Genomic DNA, 17886 nt, shown 5'->3' with positions numbered 1-17886 from the left:
TTTAGTAGAAGATGACTTAGCTGGCAGTCTAACTGATAAACAAATTGTTCTAAAATAACTTTCCGTGTGATCATCTGTTGTTAAAAATTAGGTCATTGCAGGCTGGGAGACACGGCTCACGCATGTAATCCCAGCACTTTGTGAGGTGGATCACTTGAGGCCAGGAGTTCGAGACTAGCCTGGCCAACAGAGGAAACCCCTTCTCTACTAAAAATACAAAAATTGACTGGGCGCGGTGGCTCACTCCTGTAATCCCAGCACTTTGGGAGGCTGAGGTGGATGGATCACAAGGTCAAGAGATAGAGACCATCCTGGCTAACACGGTGAAACCCCGTCCCTACTAAAAATACAAAAAAAATTAGCCTTGCATGGTGGTGGGCACCTGTAGTCCCAGCTACTTGGGAGGCTGAGGCAGAAAAATGGTATGAACCTGGGAAGCGGAGCTTATAGTGAGCCGAGATCGCGCCACTGCACTCCAGCCTGGGCAAGGGAGAGCGAGACTCCATCTCAAAATTAAAAACAACAACAACAACAACAACAACAAATTAGCCGGGCATGATGATACATGCCTGTAATCCCAGCTACTCAGGAGGCTGAGACATGAGAATCACTTGAACCTGGGAGGCAGAGGCTGCAGTGAGCCGAGATTGTGTCACCGCACACCAGCCTGCGTGACAGAGCAAGACTCTGTCTCAAAACAAACAAACAACAAAACCACATCCAAAAGAGATTAGAGATAGATCAATTTTTAAAATTTATTTTTTATTGTTTAGAGACAGAGTCTTGCTCTGTCACCCAGGCTGGAGTGCAGTGACATGATCATAGCTTACTGCAGCCTCCAACTCCTGGGCTCAAGCAACCTTCCTGCCTTAGCGTCTCAAAGCACTGGGATTACAGCTGTGAGCCACCATGCCTGGCCTGATTTAAAACATTGTAATCATTATGCTGTTTTAGAATTAAGATATTTAAACTTCAGATATATTCGTCATTGAAATGGGTCAAGTTGCAGATTTTCTGGGTAATACATTTATTTTATGAAAACCAATAACCTGAAATGATGCACTTGATTGGGTGGACAGCAAAGCTATGTCTGCTATCATATACTATATACTAGGACACAAGTTCTATGAAAGCCAAAACTTTGTTTTGTTCAGCCCCTCATCCCTGCTGCCAAGAACAGAGTCTGATATATAATAAACACAAAAGAAATGTTTTTTGAATGAATTAATGTATGCTAACTCCTTTTTCAAAATTTATGTTTAATTGTGGCAATATACACATAGCATAAAATTTAACATCTTAAAATTTAATGTCTCTTTTTGTTGTTTTTTCATTTGTTTGTTTGTTTTTTGAGACAAGGTCTCACTCTGTCACTCAAGCTGGAGTGCAGTTGGGCAATCTTAGCTCACCACAGCCTCCACTTCCCAAGTCCAAGTGATCTTCCCACCTCAGCCCCCTAAGTAGCTGGGATTATAGGCACATGCCACCACGCCCTGCTAATTTTTGTATTTTTAGTAGAGACAGGGTTTTGCCATGTTGGTCAGGCTGGTCTTGAACTCCTGAGATCAACCAATCCACCTGCCTTGACCTCCCAAAGTGCTGGGATTACAGGTGTGCGCTGCCACGCCCAGCCAACATCTTAACCATTTTTAAGTGTACAGTTTAGTTTGTCTTGCAATACTGAATCTCTATACCCATTAAACAACAATACCCTACTTTTCCTCCCTTCAGTCCTTGGAAACCACCTTCTACTTTCTATCTCTATGAAGACAAGAGAACTCAAGGTACCTCATATCAGTGTAATTACACAGTATGTGACCTTTTGTGACTGGCTTATTTCACTTAGCATAGTGTTCTCAAGGTTCATCCATGTGGCATGTCAGAATTTCCTTCCTTTTCAAGGCTGAGTAATATTCCACTGCATGGATATACCACCTTTTCTTTATCCATTTGGCCATTGATGGACACGTGGGCTGCGTCCATCTTTTGGCTATTGTGAATCATGTTGGTATGAAAATGGATGTTCAAATATTGAAGACCTTCCTTTCAATTTTTCAGGGTCGGGGGGGGGGGGCGGTTTATATCCAGGAGTGACATTGCTGAATCATGTGGTAATTCCATTTTTAACTTTTTGAAGACCCGCCATACTGTTTTCCATAATGGCTGCACCATTTTACATTTTCCCCCACCGTCCACGAGCATGTTTCTAACTCCTAAGTTTGGTGATCTGGTTTCCAGGTATGGTGCCAAGGAGCAGCAGTACATTAGGAGGTGTTAGCAAGTAAAACAACAGGACAAAGTATCATCTGGCAATTTACTACTGAGAGACAAGAATTCCAAGAAGCAAAATTAGTAGTAGATTATTACAATATTCAATCATGAGGCTTTCAGTGGTGTTTTGGAGATGCCATGAAAAAAGTTATGTTGATTTTTCATTGTACAAGGAGGCAGGCATCTATCTATTTCAGAAAGACATCCATTGATTCTCAATTATGTAAGTATTGTCATACCTAATTTTGTTGTTTAGAAAACCAAGACTTCCATCAAATATGGTGAAATTTTCAGCCAGACACAGTGGCTCATGCCTGTAATCTCAGCACTTCAGAAGGGTGAGGCAGGTGGATCATGAGGTCAGGCATTCAATACCGGCCTGGCCAACATAGTGAAACCCCGTCTTCACTAAAAAAAAATACAAAAAGTTAGCCAGGCATGGTGGCGGGAGCCTGTAATCTCAGCTACTTAGGAGGCTGAGGCAGGAGAATGGCTTGAACCTCGGAGGCGGAAGTTGCAGTGAGCCGAGATCACGCCACTGCACTCCAGCCCGGGTGAGAGCACGAGGCTCCGTCTCAAAAAAAAAAAAGTGAAAGTTTCAAAGGACTGGTGGGGAAAAAAAAAAAGTGAAAGTTTCAAAGGACTGGTGGTCATTTTCATTTATCCAGAAATGTCATTTAGAGGGGATGTATCCCCTCCCTATGATGCCCCATTAGTGGGATGTTACTGCTTCCATATACAATAATGAATTACATGGATACCCTCTTGTATTAGTTCATTTTTGAAGTGAAAGTGAGAGCCGGAGGAGCACGAGCCAGAGAGGGGAGTTGCCACGCACTTTAAAACAACTCGATCTTGCGAGAACTAGCACCAAGGGGCTGGTGGTAAGCCATTCTGCCCCATGATCCAATCGCCTCTACCGGGCCCCACCACCAATACTGGTGATTACAGTTTGACATGAAATCTGGGCGGGGACACAGATCCAAACCATTTCACCTCCCAAATATAAAATGCGATAGTATAAGGACAAATACTAAGCTAAAATGATATTTTTAGTTCATGGTGTTTGTGGCATTGTGAAATGTTTATTGATTAAGAAAAGAGGGAATCTGGCCAGGCACAGTGGCTCACGCCTGTAATCCCAGCACTTTGGGAGGCCGAGGTGGGTGGATCACCTGAGGTCAAGAGTTCGAGACCAGCCTGGCCAACATGGTGAAACCCCGTCTATACTAAAAATACAAAAATTAGCTGGGCATCGTAGCACATGCCTGTGATCTCAGCTACTTGGAAGGCTGAGGCAGGAGAATCTCTTGAACTCAGGAGGCAGAGGTTGCCGTGAGCTGAGAATGCACCACTGCACTCCAACCTGGGTGACAGAGCCATCTAAAAAAGAAAAAAAGAAAAAAAAAGAAAGAAGGAATCTATTTAGCCAGAAAAAACCTTGGGAAGTAAGTTGATCTTTAGACATGTGTGAAATAAGATACTTGAGGTTGAGGATAAAAATCAGGATTTTCAGGATATTCTAGGTTTCCTGAACCTGTGTCCTTTTTCCATTCAACTCATCTTTCGTCAACCCAAATTTACAGGCCAAACCACTGAAGAATGACAAGTCTCACCTCTAATTATCATGGGGGTTAGAGCGGGGAGGAGATGGTGCAGTGTGCACAGAGCACTAGGAACTCGAAGGAAGTTAGGGGAGACCCAGGCCCTGAGGAGGGCCGTGACCTAGTGATGACACACAAGGGGCATTATTACAGTGCACACGGGGTGCCCCTGGGAGGGATGGGTGGGTGGGAGTCAGGAGAGATGTAAGCCTCATACCGGGAAGACCACACTGAGGCCACCAGGTTGAGAGCCACCTGGCTGGGGGGCTTGTCCAGGGACAGCACGGGCAGAGGCATGGAGGTGAGCTCTGTGCGACAGGAGCCAGGCCTGAGAACGCTCGGGCAGGAGGGGAACTGGGGAGTCAGGAGTCATGTTTGTGAAAAGCTTGCTCGGTGGGTGCACTAGCAGAGGCTGCAGCCAGGAGACTTGGGAGGTCAGGGAACAGGGCACGATCTAGAGAAGGTGTGGAAATTGAGAATAGGGCCACGCACAGTGGCTCATGCATGTAATCCCAGCACGTTAGGAGACCGAGGTGGGAGGATCACTGGAGCCCAGCAGTTCAAGACCAACATAGTGAGACCCTGTGTCTACAAAAAATTTAAAAATTAGCCAGGCATGGTGGTGCACACCTGTAGTCCCAGCTACTTGGGGAGGCTGAGGTGGGAGGATCACTTGAGCCCAGGAGTTTGAGGCTGCAGTGAGCTAGGATCGCACCACTGTACTCCAGCCTGGGTGACAGAGTGAGACCTTGTCTCAAAATAAATAAATAAATAAATAAATAAAAAGAAAAGAAAAATAAAGAAAGAAAGTGAGAATAAACAAGTGGTGAATAATCTGAATGGCAGGGCCATCAGAAGGGGTGCAGGAACTGTCACAAACAGCAAGGCTGTTATTTCACCATCACTTTATGTGCCACACTCGGGATTCCTTGGAAACGCAAGGGGCTTGCTCTTCTAGGTTCACAGGCAGGAAATCGGGCAGTGAACCCAAGTCTCCTCCAGTCACATCAACATCAAGAGCTGAACTGGGACTAGAAGTCACCGCCCCAGGGCTTTTTGCTACCAGGTAAGCCTCGACCCTGTCATTTCCCAGTGCTAAAAAATATTTCCCTTCCTAGAAAAACCTTTTGTTTCTAATAAATGCTTTGTGTTTTAACAGGCAATGGGTTGTGGGGACTGGCAGTGGAGGAACATACTCATTGAAAATCAGACTAGGGACTGGGCATGGTGGCTCACACCTGTAATCCCAGCACTTCGGGAGGCCGAGGTGGGCGGATCACCTGAGGTCAGGAGTTCAAGACCAGCCTAGCTAACATGGCGAAACCCCATCTCTACCAAAAATACAAACAAATTAGCCAGGCATGGTGGTGCATGCCTGTAATCCCAGCTACTTGGGAGGCTGAGGCAGGAGAATTGTTTGAACCTGGGAGGTGGAGGTTGCAGTGAGCTGAGATCATCATTCCATTGCACTCCAGCCTGGGCAACAAGAGTGAAACTCCCTCTCAAAAAAAAAAAAAAAAGAAAAGAAAAGTAAAGTAAAGAAAATCAGACTAGGGCTGGGTGCAGTGTGGCTCAAACCTGTAATCCCAGCACTCCAGGAGGCTAAGACCGGAGGATCACTTAAGCCCAGGAGGCTGATGCTGCAGTGAGCCGTGATCATGCCACCACCCTCCAGCCTGAGCAACACAGTGAGACGTTGTCTCTAAAAAAGAAAAAGAAAATCAAACTAACACTTTGGTTTCCTCAGCAATGTTTGCTTAGGAAGTGGCCTGAATTTTACACTTTTTAAAAGTCTGTTTTAGTGACACTAGGTTTGTTTTGTTTGGTTCAGTGATAGGGTCTCACTCTGTTGCCCAGACTGGAGTGCAGTGGCATGATCTACGCTCACTGCAACCTCCACCTCCCAGGCTCAAGCGAGTGTCCCACCACCTCAGCCCCAACAGGCACATGCCACCACTCCTGGCTAATCTTTTTAAAAATTTTAGTAAAGATAAGTGGGGCAGGTCTTACCATGTTGCCCAGGCTGTCCTCAAACTCCTGAACTCAAGCGATCCACCTGTCTCGGCCTCCCAAACTGCTGAGGTTACAGGTGTGAAGCACTGCTCCCTGCCAACACTAGGTTTTTGATGTCTTATATTGAGACTAATATTGAGTTGTAGGGGTTTTATATTAATATTAACCACTAAGCATGGGCTGGACTAATTATTTTGGCCTAACATGATGGTATTCATCTATTTTGCAAGCAATGAAGCAAGGGCTTTTTTGTGTATGTATGAAACTTCAGTGGAGATTTCAGAAAATCACTAAATGTAAGACTGTGTCGATTGTTTATGTTGTTTAAGACTTTAAAAAAAATAACTAGAATGATAGAGAATGAGTCTTGGTCACATTTTATTCTTCAACTGCAAGTTGACTTATTTGGTATTTGAATCTTTAAACCTGAAAGCAAGAAAATTGCTTCTAGTTAGTTACAAACAAAATAGCCCAAGGCACTGCTATATTCTAGAATGTTCTGCAGAAAGTGTGGTTTAGGATTTATAACGATGAAGAGAATAGCAAGATAGAATGGCTGACCTCTTCCCACCTCACCTTGTACAGTAGGGAGTCCTTGCAGACAAAACAAGCTTGCAGCTTTGAAAAAGATCTGGGATCTAAAGTGAAGGACAGGCCAGGCGCGGTGGCTCACACCTGTAATCCCAGCACTTTAGGAAGCTGAGGGAGGCAGACTGCTTGAGGTCAGGAGTTCTAGACTAGCCTGGCCAACATGGTGAAACCTCATCTCTACTAAAAATACAAAAATTAGCTGGGTATGGTGGCGGGCACCTGTAATCCCAGCCACCCGGGAGGCTGAGGCAGGAGAATCGCTTGAACTCAGAGGGTGGAGGTTGCAGTGAGTCAAGATCACACCACTGCACTTGAGCCTGGACAATAGAACAAGACTCCATCTCAATAAATAAATAAATAAATAAATAATAAAGTGAAGGACAGAATGAAGCCATGAAAATCAGGAGTCATGAGGGCATTTTTCTCAAAATATTGTGGTCCATGTATCCTCACAGTCAGAATCTTCTGAGATGTTTACTATAAATACATATCCCCGGGTCTCATTCTAGAACTGCCGGGTGAAAATCTTTGGAAGAGAAGTTTGAGAACCTGCTAAACAAGCTCTCCAGGTAATTCTGTGCATGTTCAGGGTGAGGACTGCTGCATCTGAAGAGGTAAGCCCAGACTGCTGTCAAGGTCAATTCTGCCTAATAGAACCTCTTCCGGACACGCCGCCATTTCCGTGACCACTTGATGAGAAGTACTGCACTTAGCTTTTTCACACTTCTCAAAGTAGCAGATTTATGTGTATTCATAAGGTTCCTTTTCAGTAAGTGAAAATACATCTGGGAAGATTTGGGCTTCGCATTCATATTCACATCTAACACCTGATTGAGACAATTGCTCTGATCTTGGGAGGATGTTCAACTTCAGGCAATGTTTTCTCAAAATCAAGTATTGATTGATGGATGGATTTTTGAGGTGAACATCAGCTCAAGATTTTATTAAAATATGGCACTCTTCATGAATTTGCATGTCATCCTTGCCCAGGGGCCATGCTAATCTTCGCTGTATCGTTCTCATTCAAATTTGAATATTTAACTGGACGCTTATAAAGAAAAATAAATGTCCACCTTAGAATTGTGACTTAAGACTATTTTTTGGCCAGGTGCAGTAGCTCACATCTGAAATCCCAGCACTTTGGGAGGTGGAGGCAGGAAGGTGGCTTTAGCTGGGGAGTTTGAGACCAGCCCGGGCAATATAGTGAAACCACATCTTGACAAAAATAAATAAAGGCTATTTTTAATATAATATTACATACATATGAGCAAACATAATATTAAATTCCTTAGTGTTATTGGTGTCTGAATCCAATACAAGATGTACAAATGAAATACAAACAAAACTATAAAACTAATAAAAATTAAAATTGGCAGCACCGATGAGACAGATGGTGGTGTTTGCTGAAACTAAATTGCTCATGTTAGGTTTATAGTAGTAGAAAGATGTAGCTTCAGGCCCACTTTTATTTTTGATTAAAGTAACATGACTGCAGATAAGGTTTTGTTTGCTAAATTGGAATAATTAGATTTCATACTTAACCAAGCTTTCCCTGGCAAGCAATCCTTCAGTGTCACTTTTTTTTTTTTTTGAGATGGGATCTCACTCTGTCATGCAGGCTGGAAGACAGTAGTACAATCACAGCTCACTGCAGCCTCGATCTCATGGGCTTAAGAGATCCTCCTGCTTCAGCCTCTCGAGTAGCTGGGACTACAGGCACGAGCCACCACTCCTGGTTAATTTTTGTAGTTTTTGTAGAGATGGAGTTTCATTATGTTGCCCAGGCTGGTCTCTAACCCCTGGGTGCAATTGTTCTGCCTGCTTCGGTGGTCCAAACTGCTGGAATTACAGGCGTGAGCCACTGTGCCCAGCCTTCAACACAACTTTTAATGACATTTTTCTGCAACTTTCAGACACCTACAGCCCTCTAGACGAGGGGCTTTTCTATTTTCTGCAAAGAAAAGCCCCTTGTAGGCTAACAGGCAAATTGAGGTAATATATAGGTACTTACAAAACAAGGAAATGTCTTTTTGACACAAATAAGATACTGCTGGACACTGATATCAATCATAGCATAAGATTTTAATTGTCTATATTCACTGCTTGAGGGCATTTATAGGATTTTATTATATTCTTTCTTTGATATTTGCCTTTTAACACGTTACTACACCGAAGATTAATCATTTCCCCTCAAAGGTTATGTAGAGGCTCCTCAACAGCACAGTTAAATGGGTTTTGAAATATGAGAATATCCTGGCCGTGCGCGGTGGCTCACACCTGTAATCCCAGCACTTTGGGAGGCCAAGGTGGGCGGATCACGAGATCAGAAGATTGACACCATCCTGGCTAACATGGTGAAACTCCGTCTCTACTAAAAATGCAAAAAATTAGCTGGGCGAGGCGGCGGGCGCCTGTAGTCCCAGCCACTCGGGAGGCCCAGTCAGGAGAATGGCGTAAACCCGGGAGGCGGAGCTTGCAGTGAGCCGAGATCGCGCCACTGCGCTCCAGCCTGGCGACAGAACGAGACTCCGTCTCAAAAAAACAAAAAACAAAAAACAAAAAAAATAAATATGAGAATATCTTTTGCAGTTGCATTGAGGTATGAAAAATATTGCTGGAACAGTTTTGGAAAATGTATTCTCTGCAAATTTGTATGGGATGGAGATCTTGCTTCTTGTTTTAATTTTTGACAGCAGAGGGAGTAAATAAAGCGGCTTGATGTTGCTTATGGTTCCAACCACATTGTTGTCATCCAAATGATTTTACTGAATAGAAGTTTTCCATACAACCTCTGTTTCGTCTTGTAGTTTTAGGCTTAATTCATTAAGAAACATTACCAAGTCTGCCGCAGAAGCTACTTTTCAAAGCCATTCAGAATTGTAGTGGTCACAGAAAGTCCTCATTTAGAAAAATTTGAATCTTAACTGTGAGGTTAAAAAAAAATCCGTACAATTTTACCACTGCAAAACCATCGAACTGCTGTGTGATAGGGCAAATGAGGACATTTGCTTCTATTTATGACAAAAATTCACAGGACTGAACATTATTAAGCCCTTGAGAACAAATGAAGTTCACTGTTGACACTATTGGTTGAATAACACATGATAGTCAAATATTTTTCACATATGTACCTGCTGATAACTAGTACAATGAATACAAAGAAGTCTTCCAACACCTCGAATTAAAAAAAAAAAAACTTTGTAAATTTGTTAAACCAGGCCTTTATCTTCTCCACATAGTTTTTTTGGGGGATAGGATCTCACTCTGTCATCTAGGCTGGAGTGCAGTTGTGCTATCACAGCTCACTACAGCATCCAGCTCCTGGGCTCAAGCAAGCCTCCCACCCTAGCCTCCTGTGTAGCTGTGGCTACAGACATGCACCAGCATCCTCACTAATTTTTGTATTTTTTTGTAGAGATGGGGGTCTCTCTCTGTTGCCTAGGCTGGTCTTGAACTCCTGACTTTAAGCCATCCTCCCACCTTGACCTCCTAAAGCATTGGGATTACAGGCATGAACCACCATAAAATGGATAGTTTTTATAACTATCCATTTTAACACATCTTAGTAGATTCCCCATGAGGTTGTACTGAATTAGTGTTTTCTTGAGTGCTCTAAAAATATTCTCAATTATATTTGTTCCACGTAGACCATTCATAGAGGCTAATATTCAGTGACTTCAGACCAGGCATTGACTCCTTGAATAAACAGCAACTGAATAGTGTTGGAAATATCTGTTGAGTGATTAGAAGCCAAGAAAAATCACTCAAAATAATTTGCGTTGTTTTAAAATTGGCTATTGATGTTGCTCTCAACATCCTCAACTGTTTGAGTGACTGTTTTTTACCCAAAAGTGAATAGTCTTAAACCAGTTTATTTTCTCTGGACACATTTCTTTGGCTTCTGGAATTAAGTATGATTTAATTAATTCACTATCAGTAAATGTGCTTGCCTAACAAATGAGCCATTTGGAAATTTATTTTGGTTGCAGCTTCGTTTTTATTTTCTGTTTTAGTGAAAAAAAATGATGCTGTAATGAGATATTCTTTCTGAAATTTCCTGATTTTTCTGCCCGGTTGCTTTCCCGTGAGTTGAGAATGCTGTGAAGAATGCTTAGGCTGGTAATGCTGACCTACCATATGGTACTTTTTTCTTTAGCGCATAATTCCTTGTCATCTAATTTGATGATAAAATAATTAGGCTGGGTGCAGTGACTCATGCCTGCAGTCTCAGCACTTTGGGAGGCCAGTGGATTGCTTGTGCCCAAGAATTCAAGACCAACCTGGACAACATGGCAAGACCCTGTCTCTACAAAAGAAAAAATACAAAAATTAGCTAGACGTGGTGGCCTGTGCCTGTAGTCCCAGCTACTCAGGAGGTTGATGTGGGAGGATCACCTGAGCCCCCAGGGAGGTTAAGGCTGCAGTGAGCTGTGATTATGCCACTGCACTCCAGCCTGGGTGAAAGAGTGAGACCCTGTCTCAAAAAAAAAAAAAAAAGGTGTGTTGTTTAATTTCTAGGAATTTTCCAGCTTTACTTCTGTAATTGATCTCTACCTTTATTCCACTGTGGTCAGAGAGGATACATTGTATGATATATATATATATATTTTTTTTTTTTTTTTTGAGAGGGAGTCTTGCTCTATTGCCCAGGCTGGAGTGCGGTGGCACTATCTTGGCTCACTGCAAGCTCTGCCTCTGGAGTTCATGCCTGGCTAATTTTTTTATTTTTAGTAGAGACGCCTCTCACCACGCCTGGCTAATTTTTTGTGTTTTTGGTAGAGACGGGGTTTCACCATGTTAGCCAGGATGGTCTCGATCTCCTGACCTCATGATCCACCTGCCTTGGCCTCCCAAAGTGCTGGGATTACAAGTGTGAGCCACCGCGCCTGGCCACATTGTATGATATTTTAAACAATCGACCGTTGGGTTGTAGCCTAACATAAGGTCTACCCTGGAAAACTTTCCATGTACACCTGAGAAGAGTGTGTATCCTTTTGTTGTTGGGTAGCATGTTCTATGTCCGTATATGTCTAATAGACATACAGTTGGTTTATTTTGTTAAATCATGTATTTCCTTACTTATCTTCTGTCTGGTTGTTCCATCCATTATTGATAGTGGGGCACTGAAGACTACAACTTTTATTGTAGAACTGTTTCTTTCTCCCTTCAATTCTATTTGTTTGTGCTTTACATATTTTGATGGTCTGTGAGGTGCATAGATGTGTGTGTGTGTATGTATATACATATATATATATATATGTGTGTATATATATATTTTTTGAGACAGAGTCCTGCTCTGTCACCCAGTCTGGAGTGAAGTGGCATGATCTCGACTCACTTCAGCCTCCACCTCCCAGGTTCAAGTGATTCTGGGACTACAGGTACAGAGCACCACGCCTGGCTAATTATGGTATTGTTTTAGTGAGATGGGGTTTCACCATATTGGTCAGGCTGGTCTCAAACTCCTGACCTCAGGTGATCCACCTTCCTCGGCATCCCAAAGTGCTGAGATTACAGGCATGAGCCACCACACCCAGCAAATGCTTATAATTTTCAGACAAGTTCTCTCTCTGTCGCCCAAGCTAGAGTGCAGTGGCATGATTACAGTTCACTGTGGCCTCAACCTCCTGGGCTCAAGTGATCCTCCCACCTCAGCCTCTCAAGTAGCTGGGACCACATGCACGTGCCACCATGCCTGGCTAATTTTTAAAATTTTTTGTAGAGATGGGATTTCACTATGTTGCCCAGACCGGTCTCGAACTCCTGGGCTCAAGTGATTTGCCCACCTCAGCCTCCCAAAATACTGGGATTACAGGCATGAGCCACTGCCCCCAGCCATATAATTATTATATCTTCTTGCTGTACCAAACCTTTTTATTAATCTATGGTGTCTTTCTTTGTCAACTGTAACTTTAAAAAATTTAAAGTCTATTTTGTCTAATATTAGTATAGTCATCCTGGCCTATTTTACTTACTATTTGCATGGAATATCTTTTTCCATTTTTTCACTTCCAATGGATTGTGTCTTTGGATCTAATAAAAATCTTCTGAAGATAGCACATAAGTGGTTCCATGCTTCCTGCCTTACTATCTTTTGTGTTTACTTGATTTTTTATAGTGGAAAATTTAAGTTAATTTCTCATTTCGTTGTGTGTATATCTACAGCTATTTTCTCTGTGGTTACCATGGAGATCGCATTTAACTTCCTAAAGTTATAAAATTCTAATCTGGATTTATACCAATTTAACTTAAATAACATACAAGGCTGGGCGGTGGCTCATGCCTGTAATCCCAGCACTTTGGGAGGTTGAGGCGGCTAGATCGCGAGGTCAGGAGTTCAAGACCAGCCTGGCCAGGATGGTGAAACCCCATCTCTATTAAAAATACGAAAATTAGCTGGGTGTGGTGGCAGGTGCCTGTAATCCCAGCTACTCGGGAGGCTGAGACAGGATCTTGCTGTGTTACTCAGGCTGGTCTCAGACTCCTGGGCTCCAGTGATCCTCTCACCTCAGTCTCCTGAGCAACCAGGATTGCAGGCACACACCACCACACCCAGCTCTCCCTCATTTTTTATCTGGGAATGTCTTAATTTCTCCCTCACTTTTGAAGAACTATTAAGCCAGATATAGGATTCTTGTTGTTGTTGGTTTTATTTTCTTTTAGCCCTTTGCATACGTTGGCCCACTGTCTTCTGGCCTGCAGAGTTTCTGGGAGAAATGTGCTGACAGTCTTATTGAGAGACGCTTGTATGTGATGAACCCCTTCCCCCTTGCTGCTCTCAAGATTTTCTCTTTGTCTTTCAAAGGTCTGATTCTAATGTGTCTTGGTGTGGGTCTTTGAGTTTATCTTACCTAGAAAACTTTATGTGAAGCTTAAAACCTTGGATGTTTATATTCATATCTTTCAAGTTTGGGATGTTTTCAGCCATTACTTTTTTGAATATTCTCTTGGCTTCCCTCTTCTTCTTCTGAGATTAGACTTTCACAATATGCATGTTGGTCCACTTGATGGTGTCCCACAAGTCCCTTAGATTCTGTTTACTTTTCTTCGATCTTTTTTCCTTCTGTTCCTTAGACTCAATAATTTCCATTGTCTTTTCTTTAACTTTACTGACTCCTCCTTCTGCCTGCTCAAATCTGCCTTTGAATCCCTCTAGTGAATTTTTCATTTTATTGTGCTTTTCAGCTCTAGAATGTTTTTGTTTCTTTGGGAGGTAGAGGCTGCAGTGAGCCAAAATCGTCCCACTGTACTCCAGCCTGGGTGACAGAGTGAGACTCTGTCTCTACATAAGTAAATAAAACACGGTAACTCTGGAAATCAGATTCTGAGTTTGCTGTTCTTTGTTATGGTTTTTGTTTCTTGTTGTTGTTGTTATTTTAATGTTGTTTGCTGCCTCTGTGACAAGAAGTTAGGCTGAGGTGGAAAGCTGATGTTTTCTGAGGCCTCTTGTGAGCCTGCACCTTTCCCTGGGAGGTGTGAGTACTTCCTAATTTTTCCTGTATATTCAGTTGCTTTTGACTATCCCAGACTTTAGTATTTGACTCCCAAGGGGGAAAGAAAGAGAAAATGAAGGTGGGGGAAGGGCGCTGGCCCTTCATATCCAGAGGAGGGTCTTGCCACAATGACAGAGGTACAACAAAAACGTCCACCTGCTTCTTCGTCTGTGCCTCTGTGATCAAAAGCAGAAACCAGTGATTCTGATATTTGTGGAGATTCCTAATAGTTGGAGGAGAGGGCTTCTTTGTCGACCCTGGCTCCTGCAAGTTGGTTCAATCTGCCTTAGAAACACATGCGGCCGGGCCCTGTGGCTCATGCCTTTAATCCCAGCACTTTGGGAGGCGGATCATGAGGCCCCCGAGACCAGCCTGGCCAACATAGTGAAACCCTGTCTCTATTAAAAAATACAAAAATAAGCTGGGTGTGGTGGCACGCACCTGTAGTCCCAGCTACTCGAGAGGCTGAGGCAGAATTGATTGAACCTGGGAGGTGGAGGTTGCAGTGAGCCGAGATCGAGCCACTGCACTTCAGCCTGGGTGACAGAGAGAGACTCTATCTCAAAAAAAAAAAAAAAAAGAAAGAAAAAGAAACACATGCACAGCTGCCTGCCGTGGGGAAAGGTGGTAAGGAAAAGGGTAGCTGCTACTGCACCAAGAGCTGAAATTGACCAAAATTATCCACAATTTACCATCTAAGTCTTCTGCTGAAAGCTGCAAGTCTTCAATAGATTCCAGAGTTCTGAAATAGTTATGACAAAGAGATTCTGCCCAAGTAATTGTTGTCTAGATAGGGAGACCGATTCTTGGTGCTTCCTATTCGATCATCTTTCCAGAATCTTCTGTCCAGGCCTTTGTTTGAAAGTATAGCTTTAAATCTTGTTACTTTTCCTTGGGTGGGGTTTTATTTTCAGCCTTATTTTATTCACTGTGGCCTTGACTTCCTGGGGTCAAGTAATCCTCCCACCTCAGCCTCTTGAGTAGCTAGGAGTACACCACCATGCTTGGCTGGTTTTTAAATTTTCTGTAGAGATGGGATCTCACTATGTTGCCCAAGCTGGTCTTGAACTCCTGGGCTCAAGCTTCACAAAGTGCTGGGATTACTGGCATAAACTACCACACCCAGTCTGGTTTTTTGTTTTTGTTTTTGTTTTTGGTTTTTTTTGAGACAGAGTCTTGCTGTGTCACCCAGGCTGGAGTGCAGGAGTGCAGTGGCATGATCTTGGCTCACTGCAACCTCCACCTCCTGGGTTCAAGTGATTCTCCTGCCTCAGCTTTCCAAGTAGCTGGGATTACAGACACGAGCCATCATGGCTGGCTAATTTTTTTTTTTTTTTTGTGGTAGAGATGAGGTTTGTCCATGTTGGCCAGGCTGGTGTCAAACTCCTGGCCTCAAGTGATCCGCCTGCCTCGGCCTCCTGTAGTGGTAGTATAGCAGTGTCGCGCCACTCCCCCCCCCCCCTCTTTTTTTTTTTTTTTTTTTTTTAATGTAGAAAAGAAAATGTGGGCTCTCCTTAAGGACATTTTATGCATAATCAAACAACATACTTTTTTTTTAAGGGACCCTGAGACATCCCATGGGCTCAGAAAATCACTTGCTCTTCTAACTCTTACAGCCATTTTCTATTATACTAATGTCCCAGAAAGAAACCAAAACTATCAGGGTCGGAGAAAGCACGGCAGTTTCTATGTTGGAACTGAGAATTTGATCCTGTTCATGCTTTGTCTTTCTACTTCCACCTTCAGTGCCTTTTTCTGTTCTTTTCTGGTGCTCTCTTTTCTCTCTTTTCTCCTCTCCCCCATGCCTCTTGTGGTGTCACGCTACCTCATCCTTCCTATCATGACCAAGGCATTTGATGAACTCAAGCCTGCCAACTCTTCTCAGAGTCTGAGGCAGACAGGACCACGGGGAGAAAAGACTCTTGAATCATGGACTTGCATTTGGATTAAAGCACAGACCAAATGCTGTATGTCAGAGCCTACCTCCTGCAAGGTTGCCCCTGCTCCCACTATTACCCCCATCCTGCCAGGGGCCGACTGGGCCGACACCATCATTCCCGTCACTCCCACCACTCCCCTCCCCTCCCAGAAGTGCAGTAGTATGTCAAATCTAGGACCCCGATCAGGGATCTGGGAAGTTGAGAAAGCATCCAGTTGGCAAACTAAGATATGGGTTTCACCCTAGGAAAAGAGTTTTAAATGCTGGCTGTGCATGAAAATTGCCTGGAAGCCTTAGAAGAATGTAAGTGCCTGTGCCCCACCTGAGATCAATCAGATCATTTGATGTGGTTTAGAATAACCGCCCAGTTAACATTGCCAGGCAGGGTCTGTCACTAGGACATAATTTCTCTTCTCTACATCCAAATCCTGACCAAGGCCTAATCAAAGGGACTTTTGGGATCCTTGAGCTACATTAGAAGCTGATAGTTCCATTTAAAGATGTTGGCGGTTTCTGCAAGGCTTGGTGTATTAAATGTGTGAATAGTGGGCCAGGTTCTGTGGCTCAAATCTATAATCCCGAAACTTGGGCAGGAAGATTGCTCGAAGCCAGAAGTTCAAAACCAGCCAGGGCAACCTTGTGAGATCCCGTCTCTGCAAAAAAATAAAACAATGAGCTGGCCATGGTAGTGCACACCTGTGGTCCTGGCTACTTGGGAGGCCTAAGTGGGAGGATCACTTGAGCCCAGGGAGTTGAGGCAGCAGTGAGCCATGATTGTGCTACTGTACTCTGCCTAGGTGACAGAGCAATAATCTGTCTTAAAAAACAAAACAAAACAAAACTGAATGGCTTTGGCAGGTTGAGGAAGGAGGATCGCTTGAGGTCAGCAGTTTGAGACCAGCCTGGACAACATAGCAAGACCCTGTCTCTAATTAGTCTCTCTCTGTTGCCCAGGCTGGAGTGCAGCCTGGCGCGATCTCAGCTCATAGCAACCTCTACCTCCTGGGTTCAAGCGATTCTCCTGCCTCAGCTTCCCAAATAGCTGAGATTACAGGCATGTGCCAACATGCCTGGGTAATTTTTGTATTTTTAGAAGAGACGGGATTTTGCCATGTTGGTCAGGCTGGTCTCAAACTCCTGACCTCAGGTGATCCGCCAACCTTGGCCTCCCAAAGTGCTGGGATTATAGGCATGAGCCACCGCACCTGGCCTACAAAAAATTAAAAAGATTAACCAGGTTTGGTGGCTCATGCCTGTAGTCTTAGCTACTCAGGAGGCTGAAGCAGGAGGATTGCTTGATCCCAGGAGGTCGAGGCTGCAGTGAGCCACCATCATGCTGTTGTATTCCAGCTTGGGTAATATAGGGAGACCCAATCTCTGAAAAAAAATTAACAGAATATAAAGAACTGCATAGGTCGGGTGCGGTGGCTCATGCCTGTAATCCCAGAACTTTGGGAGGCCAATGCAGGCGGATCACCTGAGGTCAGGAGTTCAAGACCAGCCTGGCCAAAATGGCAAAACCCCGTCCTTACTAAAATTACAAAAATTAGTTGGGCGTGGTGGTGTGCGCCTGTAATCCCAGCTACTCGGGAGGCTAAGGCAGGAGAATTACTTGAACCAGGAAGGTGGAGGTTGCAGTGAGCTAAGATTGCACCATTGCACTCCAGCCTGGTCAAAAAGAGTGAAACTTCATCTAAAATAAATAAATAAATAAATAAATAAATAAATAAATAAAGGGCCGGGTGTGGTGGCTCACACCTGTAATCCCAGAACTTTGGGAGGTCAACGCAGGCAGATCACCGGAGGTCAGGAGTTCAAGACCAGCCTGGCCAAAATGGCAAAACCCCGTCTTTACTAAGATTACAAAAATTAGCTCGGCGTGGTGGTGGGCACCTGTAATCCCAGCGACTTGGGAGGCTGAGGCAGAAGAATTGCTTGAAACCAGAAGGCGGAGGTTGCAGTGAGCCAAGATTGT

At 43.8% G+C, this 17886-nt stretch overlaps 2 protein-coding genes and 1 pseudogene across 23 annotated transcripts in view; 1 reads left to right on the top strand and 2 right to left on the bottom strand.

Moving 5' to 3' along the window:
* Window positions 1-17886, bottom strand: part of LOC103887425 — a 115505-nt gene that overhangs the window by 22229 nt on the left and 75390 nt on the right. Inside the window, exon 1 of one of the 20 annotated variants that reach the window (XM_031652393.1) lies at window positions 3888-4432. The exons of the other annotated variants lie outside the window; for them this stretch is intronic. Coding sequence (XP_031508253.1) covers window positions 3888-3900 — 13 coding nt within the window. The 5' untranslated portion in view covers window positions 3901-4432. Of the gene's footprint in view, window positions 1-3887; window positions 4433-17886 lie in introns of those variants that run through there. 20 annotated transcript variants of the gene reach the window in all.
* CCNY (cyclin Y) overlaps window positions 4054-17886 on the top strand; it is a 310137-nt gene continuing 296304 nt past the window's right edge. For 2 of the 3 annotated variants that reach the window (XM_009214281.4, XM_017962727.3), the window contains exons 1-3: window positions 4071-4176; window positions 4834-4941; window positions 6989-7093. The gene's annotated coding sequence lies outside the window, so the exon portion shown is untranslated. Of the gene's footprint in view, window positions 4177-4833; window positions 4942-6988; window positions 7094-17886 lie in introns of all 3 variants that reach the window. The other variant, XM_017962728.3, reaches the window with a different exon arrangement.
* On the bottom strand, window positions 7425-7519 carry LOC116269552 (annotated as a pseudogene).

This window comes from Papio anubis, chromosome 11 (assembly GCF_008728515.1).
Source record: "Papio anubis isolate 15944 chromosome 11, Panubis1.0, whole genome shotgun sequence".
NCBI lineage: Eukaryota > Metazoa > Chordata > Mammalia > Primates > Cercopithecidae > Papio > Papio anubis.
Note: the sequence above shows the minus strand (reverse complement) of the source record. Positions and strands in the feature narration are given on the sequence as shown.